Genomic DNA, 9465 nt, shown 5'->3' with positions numbered 1-9465 from the left:
AATGTACATTATGTGGAAACATTTTTTTAACCTTAAACCGCATAAACACATTTCATTACACCAAATATACCAAATAATGTTCTTGCAATGTCATATAACCCCTTTAAATAGGGTTTACGCTCCGACGGCTACGCGCATCTGTCTTAACGAATAGCCGCCGTGACGTATTGCCCGGGAGCGCGCACGTACTTCGCGTCAGTGAGCGTCGGTTCAGTCTGGTTCTGCTGCCACACTGACCACATACAGTCAGTCAGCGAACCGCAGGTGTGGGTTTACAGTACCGCATGTTCCCAGCCCACCACCCCGGACTTTAAACGTAATCTTTCTTTGAGTGTTTATAATATTTTCACCATGTTGTGGACGGCGAACACGATTATGAGGAAATTCTCCTCGAGCTCTGTGAGTAACCGCATATTCTGCATTGTTGATTTTGCCATAGATATAAATGAATGAATGCATGCATACGTGAAAAATGTGCTGTATTGATGGCAGAAACATGCATAGACCTTAAAATAAGTTTATAAATGTTGGTGAACTCTTAAATAACATTATAATACAGGGTTTACCCATGTAAAGTTATTGTAAGCATACTGTCAGCTGATGTATCCCAGTATCTTAATGCAATGTTGTAGGTGTTACATTTGTGCATTAATTCACTACATATGCACACTTTATGCATGTTAATTAGATATAGGATTTTATTTAAACCGGCTTGGGATTTAGTGTTTGCCACGTTGCTTCGTAGGATTCCTTCCATTGGACAGATCCGTGGAGAGTTGCATCAGCAGGGGGGCGAGAATATGAAGGCAGATCATATTACTAATGTCACTATTACTAGAACATAAACTATAACTTAAGATCACACATGTGCACTGATAGATAAACATGTTGCATGCATGATCTTGCTATGACAATCCATAATAAAATTCACTACATGTTTGCAGTATAAACAATGCTTGAGCTGGTTATATCTCCCAGCAGCTCTTTAATTTTCTCCCCATTGTGCAGCACAGTTGTAGTTTCACAATTTCAAAGTACTTTATTGGCATGATTGTTTTGCATACAACATTGCCAAAGCATCAAAATATTGACAAAACAAAAATAGTGCGAATAATAATAAAACAAATAATATCAATACAAAATATAATAAAATAAAATAAAATGGACAATTATGTGCTCATTTTTGTCCAGATCTGTAAAGTTATTTAGAAATACAAAAATGCAATTCATGCAGACATTGAGGATTTCTGAATTAAAAGTCTTTTGATAGGTTGTAAAAAAATATATATAATAATAAGAAAGTTATCATTAAAAGGATGAAATTCTTACTATAAATATTTGGCATAATATTTTATTTATTCAAGCAATAATAAATTAAAATAATAATAATAAAATGTATAATTTTTATCTTTATCTGAATTAAAAGTCATTTGAAAGATTGTAAAAAATAAAAAATAAAAGTCTCATTAAAGGGCTGAAATAAGTAGTTTGGCATAAAATGTGTATTTTATTTATTTATTTAATAATAAAAACAATCATAACATATATTATTTGTATTTTAAAACCATTTGTACAACTTTTTATCATTAGCTGAATTAAATCTTTTGAAAGATTGTAAAAAAAAAAAAAAAAAAGTCTCATTAAAGGGCTGAAATAAGTAGTTTGGCATAAAATGTGTATTTTATTTATTTATTTAATAATAAAAACAATCATAAAATATATTATTTGTATTTTAAAACCATTTGTACAACTTTTTATCATTATCTGAATTAAATCTTTTGAAAGATTGTAAAAAAGAAAAACGGCTGAATGTTTTGGTGTTTATTAATATTTACTGAATCTCTTATTGATTCAAACATGAATAAATAATAAAACAATAATAATATATATTATTTATATTTTAAAACCATTTGTCCTCTTTTTTATTATATTTGACATTGCGATTTGTTATTGACCCATAATCACTGAACACTGAATCAACTGGTTAATATGAAGATCAGAGCAATGGTTGGTTTCACAGAACAAAGGGCCATATTATGTAATTGGACTTATAAACTGATTATGTTTCATATTTTAATGTCAGTGACACTTTACAGTGAACCATATAGTTTTGTCTGGTGAGCTTGTTTAAAATGTTTTAACATCATAATACTGTCACAGGCTTACTACCAAAACAAGCTGAAGCTGGCCCTGATTGGCCAGAGCTTGTTTGGACAGGAAGTGTACACAAACCTCCGCAAGCAGGGCCATAAAGTGGTGGGTGTATTCACAGTTCCTGATAAGGATGGCAAGGCGGACCCCCTGGGTGAGTCTCAGATGGGTGGGATAGAGTGGAGCACTGACCGTTTTTTGTTACTGTAGTGGTGTCATGGGGGCTGGGAAGTGTCACAGAAGTGGAAGTGAGAGATGGAGAACAGGAAAATGAGAAAGCCCCTTTTTTTTGAATGTCTCATCAAATTTGTCAGGTTTGTTGATAACATTAAGGCCGTCATTGTTGTAATGAACTCTTACAGGAAGTGAGGTCATCCTACTTCAGTCACAACGCTGCAAGCCTGAGCAGCACATTGGCTCACAGCTCAATTGTGTGTGAGTGTTTATGTTTGCATGAAGTGCAGGGGCAGTTCAGTGTTGGTCAGAAAAGGAGAAGAACATGCCGCATAATGACCAAATTTTTTTGGTGAAAGTGGTGTGAAGCCGTGTGAGGAGAAAAGTCCCTTAGTGATCGGAGCATTTGTGACGTATGTGAGAGCAAAGAGGACACACGAGCATTCTTACAAGAGTTTGTATGAATCATTGCTCAACGTTGAGTGCCCCAAAAAAAGTTAAATCAAAAACACTTATTTAATATTTAAAAAACTATTTATTATAAAATAATATTTAATAATTAAAATAAAAAATATTATGCATTAATAATTTAATTATAAAGTGCATGCATATTGATAAGTGCAAAAAGAAAACAATTTATAAGCACAGACACACACACATACAGTATATATATACACACATATATATTTTTATTACAATAAAATTTTAAGATTAATGCATAATAATTTGTATTATAATTATAAAAGTATAATTATAACATTTGTATAATAAGTGATTTGATTTTTATTATACACACACATTTATTTTTAATATTCTTTAATTAATTAATTAATTTATTTGCACTTTATCAACATGCAATTACATATTGAGTGATAATATCTTTATAGTTAGGATATATAGTTATTATATATTATGTCATGTAGTATGTAACATATTGTAGGAGTCTCCAAAAACTAAACTGGTCTTAGTCTGTTCATTTGTAGAAAATTGTTTAGAGTTGCAAGATTATACTGTAAATTCAATAAAATAAAATAGAAATTCACTTGTATAGTATAAAGTTAGATAGTTCACCCAAACATGAAAATTCTGTCATCATTTACTCACCCTCAAGTTGTTCCAAACCTGATTGAGTTTCTTTCTTCTGTCGAACACAAAGAAGATATTTTGAAGAATGGTAGCCACTGACTTCCATAGTATGGAAAAAAAATACAGAATTTGATGACAGATGACAGAATTTTCATTTTTGGGTGAACTATCCGTTAAAGTGGAAGAAACCAGGGAACATAATAAACTCCTTTCCTTTCTATTCAGGTTGAATTGTAGAACTAGTTGAAATGGAGTTCAAAAGCACACTGAATTGTTAGTTTTTGATTCATCTCCAACAAATCATGATTTCATAATGTGCTGATTACCATTGTAATGACCGTATTGAGGTTATGAACAGCGCCCAGGGTACTATAACTGAGTCTTTTGAAGTTGTTACAATCATAGGACTCGGCCTACACTTAACTGTTTATGACTGATATATTTATAGATTCAGATATAAAGGACAAGGTCAGTTACTTAAGTATGCGTATTGATTTGATAAGTTCAATGAATATGGCAGGTGCAACCTTATATAACTTCTCAGGATCAATCTCTCTCTGACCTTCAGCGGTGGTGGCGGAGAAGGACGGGACGCCAGTGTTTAAGTTCCCACGGTGGCGGGTGAAGGGTAAGCCCATCCCAGAGGTGGTGGAGGCGTACAAAGCAGTGGGCGCTGAACTGAACGTCATGCCCTTCTGCTCCCAGTTTATCCCCATGAACGTGATCGACTTCCCCAAACATGGCTCTATCATTTACCACCCCTCCATCCTGCCTAGACACAGAGGAGCCTCCGCCATTAACTGGTGAGATGTTACTAAAATGTCATTCTGATATCTTTATAACTACTGTATTTAGACACTTAAAATGAACAGTTGCTGATCATTTACTCACCCTCAGGCCATCCAAGATGCAGATGAGTTTGTTTCTTCAACAGATTTGGAGAAATGTAGCATTACATCACTTGCTCACCATTGGATCCTCTGCAGTGAATGGGCGCCGTCAGAATGAGAGTCCATTATGGATGCATGGATTTTGCAGCTTTTCAACTTCATAAGACATTAATTGATGGACTGGAGTGGTGTGGATTACCTGTGGATTATTGTGATGTTTTTATCAGCGGTATGGACTCTCATTCTGACGGCGCCCATTCACTGCAGAGGATCCATTGGTGAGCAAGTGATGTAACGCTACATTTCACCAAAACAGTTCTGATGAAGTAACAAACTCACGTCTTGGATGGCCTGGGGTTGAGTAGGTTTTCAGAAAACTTTGGATGAACTATTCCTTTAAATGAAATGGATTTAAATGTGTGTGTGTGCAGGACATTAATCGAGGGTGATAAGAAAGCAGGATTTAGTATATTCTGGGCTGATGATGGTTTGGACACCGGCCCCATTCTGCTGCAGAAGGAATGTGCAGTAGAGCCCAACGACACAGTGGACACACTTTATAACCGCTTTCTGTTTCCAGAGGGCATCAAGTCCATGGTAACTATGAGAAAAATATTCAAAATGATGTTTTATGCAAACTAAATGTTAGATCTTGACTCCTGTGAGGTTCACGAATCTGAGTTTACTTCCAAATTGTGTTCAAACAGGTAGAAGCTGTACAGCTCATTGCAGATGGCAAAGCTCCCAAGATCCCTCAGTCTGAAGAAGGAGCCAGCTATGAGGGAATCCAAAAGAAATCCAATGCAAAGGTGAGACACAAATGGCGCTTTTCCACTGCGTGGTACGACTCGGCTCGGCACGGCTCAGTACGGTACGGCACGGCTCGGTTCGGCTCGGTTCGCGTTTCCACTGCAGTTTAGTACCGCTTTAGAGTGGGTGGGATTATTCACATGTCGTTATAGTTGCGCCGCCTCTACTGCCGCGCCCCCAAAAGTGAACCGTACCGAGCCGTACCGTGCCGTACCATGCAGTGGAAAAGCGCCAAAAGATAGTTATGTAAAACAGTCATTAGCTGTGATTATAGGGCTCCAAAGGTAAGCAAAGAAGGTTCAGCAAGTCAGCATCATTTTATCTGTCATTCTCTGCCTCTCTTTCTCTAGGTGAATATGGCTCAGCCAACAGAGGTCATCCATAACTTTATCCGTGGTCATGATAAAGTTCCGGGCGCCTGGGTTGTTACTGATGGAAAGGTGCATTTTCTAAACATATAGTACGTTTAAATCTTGATCGAAATGGGACCACAAAGGGGACCATAACAAAAAGAAACATATACATTTAATAAAATTTATATTTTCCATTTTCCATTTTAGTACAATACTATAATATAATATAATATAATATTATTTGTTCAAAATAATACAAAAATATTACTTACAATTTATTTAAACTATTGCAAATAAAAATAACTTAATAATACATTTGAAAATTAATATCTGTGTAAGTCTTTAGAATATCATGATAAATATTTTACTCGCATAGTATTAATGGGTCTTGAATAAATAAAAATATTTATGTTTTTATATTATAGTTAAGGGCTCCCTTGTAGGGTAGTCTTCATATTTGGTATCAAAAACTCACTTTAGGCAAACTCAAGAGTCAAGACTAATTCTGATGGTCCTGCTATAAGCTGTTAAGTGGATGATGTTTGTGTGTGTGTGTGTTTTGTAGCCAGTAACGCTGTACAGCTCATCGATGCTGAGCGGGTCAGTGCCCACAGGTCAGCCAGTCGAGGTGGAAGGGGCGTCTCAGCCTGGACTCATTGCCAAATCTGGGCTTATTCTGTTCGGGTTTGATGGAAAAGCGGTTAGCTTCTGGTCTTTTATTTACTTAAATTCTAGGCTTTTAATGCTTTAACTTTGTGCTACAAATTCATAATAAAGGGTATTAACGGCTTTAATATAATATCACTATGCAGCTCCAGGTAAAGAACCTGCAGTTTGAGGATGGAAAGATGATTCCTGCATCCAAATACTTCTCATCAGAGGAGACTGCCAGTCTGGATCTCACAGATGATGAGAAGAAAATGGCAGAGGAGATCAGGGTATGTGTATGTTTATGTGCCTCAGAAATGCATTATGGTATATATTTTAGCAATTATGTGATTTGTTTATTGTTTCATACTTATCTAGGTGATCTGGAAAGGTATTCTGAGTAATGTTCCAGTTATTGATGACACAACCGATTTCTTTAAGTCTGGAGCTGCTTCTATGGATGTAGTCAGGTGGGTCTGACCATCAGTTATTTATATATCTTATTTATTTATATACTATTATAGTATTTAATAATATTTTAAATTAGCTTTTATTTTAATTTTAGTTTTACTAATTTTTATTAAAGTAATGTTTTTTTTTATTTTCTTTTATTTCTATTTCTGGTTTAGTATTTTTAGTATTTAAGCTTTTTTTTTTTTTAGTTTCTAATTTTTAAATTAAATTTTTTCATCTTATATTTGTATTTTTTTTCAGCTTTATTTCAATCACTGACTTCTAGTAGTTTTGTAAAAATTTACACTTTAGTTAACAATAATAACACTGAAACTATGAAGCAAAAACATAGTGATATTGATGTCACGACCATGATAACATCAACATGATTTACCACATTTACATATCAATGTTGATTCTGTATTTATCAACTTAACAGAAGTATTTTGAGTTCATTTAACATGCAAACAGGTTAGCCAATCATAACAGAGGTAATTTACATATTAAAGTCTTAGCAACAGCTTGTTTACTTGTAAGGGGGCTGAAAATGGTCACGTAAAACTAAATTACAGTTATTCTTTGAAGAATTAGACCTTTATGAACATTATAAGTGGATTATGGTGTTATTGTGATTGTTTGGTTTAGATTGGTAGAGGAGGTGAAGCAGAAATGTGGAGGAGTTCAGCTTCAGAATGAGGACGTCTACATGGCCACCACCTTCCAGAGCTTCATCCAGATGTTCGTCCGCCGCCTGCGCGGAGAAGACCAAGAGGAGGAGCTGGTCATCGATTACGTGACAAAAGACGTCAATAACATGACAGTGAAGATGCCCTATCAGTGTTTTATCAATGGCAAGTTCGAAGATGCAGAAGATGGAAAGACATACAACACGGTGAACCCAACGGATGGCTCGGTATGTTAAGTCATCTCAAACACACACTTAAACTCATCCCTGGCATGTCTAAAGGTTGTGTTGTGTTTCAGGTGATCTGTAAGGTGTCATATGCATCTGTAGCAGATGTGGACAGAGCGGTTAGTGCAGCCAAAGAGGCCTTTGACAACGGACCTTGGGGTAAGATGAACCCTCGTGACCGCGGACGGCTGCTCTACCGGTAAGATGTGTTAGAGAGTTTTGTTGACTTTATTGAGCCACTGGGTCAAGATTTGACTTAGATATGAAAAGCCAAACACTTTTGCAAAACAAATAGTAATACAGTGCGATCATTTGACCAAGAATTGATTTCTCAGAGAATATCCTGTTGGCAGTTTTCATACTTTATTTGCAACAAAAAGGGAACTTTTTGACTTCTTTTGTGTGTAGTTTGGCTGACCTGATGGAGGAACACCAGGAGGAGTTGGCTACTATTGAGACGATTGACTCTGGTGCCGTTTATACTCTGGCTTTGAAAACACACGTTGGCATGTCCATTCAGACGTTCAGATACTTTGCTGGCTGGTGTGACAAGATCCAGGTATGTGTGTGTTTGTGTTCACTCAGGCCTTCATTTTATAATTTCCTGTCGCTGACGCATCATGTCCTGTTTCTCGCAGGGTTCAACGATACCCATCAATCAGGCCAGACCCAATCGCAACCTCACCTTTACAAAGAAAGAGCCTCTGGGGTGAGTGATTGTAAATGTGTGTGTGAGTGTATGCAAATTTGATTAGCGTGAAGGTGTAACATGATGCTTGATTGTGTCTTAGTGTGTGTGCCATAGTGATTCCTTGGAATTACCCACTTATGATGCTGGCATGGAAGAGTGCAGCCTGTCTGGCGGCGGGCAACACACTCGTCTTGAAACCTGCTCAGGTAAAACACACAAACACAAAAAACTATTATTAGTTATATATAATAAATTAATGATCATTATTATAAATTATAAATTATTAAAATATACAATATGCAAAATAGTAAAAAAAAGAAGCTAAATATTATATGAGATTAAAAAAAACATACTGAAAACAAACTAGACCAAGGGTCTTCAACCAGGGGTCCGCAGCAGAACTGCAGGGGGTCCACCAATTAATGTTTGATCACAAGTAATTTTTTTGTTAAAAAATTAAAACATGGGTAAAAAAACATCACAAAGTCCATTTTAAATATACTGTAAGCATCCTGAAACGAAAGCAAGTGCACCCTCAGTTGATACTGTAATGATGTAATATTATTGGCGAAACAGATTTAGCAAACTTGAGCTCTGGAGAACGTGAAATGTTCCTGTTAACAGCGTGTTGTTGCAGCGGTGATAAATGCAGCCAATCACAGTTTTTGTTCAGTGCTCGCTCTCTCGTTATGCGCGGAGACGCTGTGTGTTTCGTTGCGAAAGCCAAACTACTTTGTTTGGCCTTCCAAAAGAGGACACAATTAGAAATCAGTGGTTAAGTTTTATTTACAACAACCCAAATATTCCTTGTGTGCAGCGTATTTTACAGTGGAAAGTTTCCTGAACCACATGGGTAAAAAAACATCACAAAGTCCATTTTAAATATACTGTAAGCATCCTGAAACGAAAGCAAGTGCACCCTCAGTTGATACTGTAATGATGTAATATTATTGGCGAAACAGATTTAGCAAACTTGAGCTCTGGAGAACGTGAAATGTTCCTGTTAACAGCGTGTTGTTGCAGCGGTGAGAAATGCAGCCAATCACAGTTTTTGTTCAGTGCTCGCTCTTTCGTTATGCTCGCTCATGCAAATCCTCTCTCATTAACAAACAATGACACGATGTGAGTAATAGATTCATTATGCAGTGTAGACAACTTTATTGATTTTAAAGGGGTCATATGATGCGATTTCATGTTTTCCTTTGTCTTTGGAGTGTTGAAAGCTGGTCGTGCATACAGAAGACCCGTAAAGTCACAAGATTAGTCTCAAACCCAAAGAGATATTCTTTATAAAAG

General features: G+C 36.1%; 1 protein-coding gene across 2 annotated transcripts in view; it reads left to right on the top strand.

Moving 5' to 3' along the window:
- Window positions 1-90: 90 nt before the first annotated feature.
- The window catches only part of aldh1l2 (aldehyde dehydrogenase 1 family, member L2), a 12907-nt gene continuing 3532 nt past the window's right edge, over window positions 91-9465 (top strand). The window contains exons 1-14 of one of the 2 annotated variants that reach the window (XM_016556812.1): window positions 91-399; window positions 2161-2305; window positions 3980-4214; window positions 4733-4898; window positions 5009-5110; window positions 5462-5551; window positions 6030-6164; window positions 6277-6402; window positions 6491-6582; window positions 7211-7478; window positions 7550-7677; window positions 7887-8037; window positions 8117-8187; window positions 8270-8375. In XM_016556812.1, the coding sequence (XP_016412298.1) occupies window positions 352-399; window positions 2161-2305; window positions 3980-4214; window positions 4733-4898; window positions 5009-5110; window positions 5462-5551; window positions 6030-6164; window positions 6277-6402; window positions 6491-6582; window positions 7211-7478; window positions 7550-7677; window positions 7887-8037; window positions 8117-8187; window positions 8270-8375 (1863 nt within the window). In that variant the 5' untranslated portion in view covers window positions 91-351. The remainder of the gene's footprint in view (window positions 400-2160; window positions 2306-3979; window positions 4215-4732; window positions 4899-5008; window positions 5111-5461; window positions 5552-6029; window positions 6165-6276; window positions 6403-6490; window positions 6583-7210; window positions 7479-7549; window positions 7678-7886; window positions 8038-8116; window positions 8188-8269; window positions 8376-9465) is intronic. The other variant, XM_016556819.1, reaches the window with a different exon arrangement.

The sequence above is a fragment of the Sinocyclocheilus rhinocerous genome, unplaced genomic scaffold (genome assembly GCF_001515625.1).
Source record: "Sinocyclocheilus rhinocerous isolate Xijiao unplaced genomic scaffold, SAMN03320098_v1.1 scaffold551, whole genome shotgun sequence".
Lineage (NCBI taxonomy): Eukaryota > Metazoa > Chordata > Actinopteri > Cypriniformes > Cyprinidae > Sinocyclocheilus > Sinocyclocheilus rhinocerous.
This window is presented reverse-complemented; position numbering and strand designations above follow the sequence as displayed.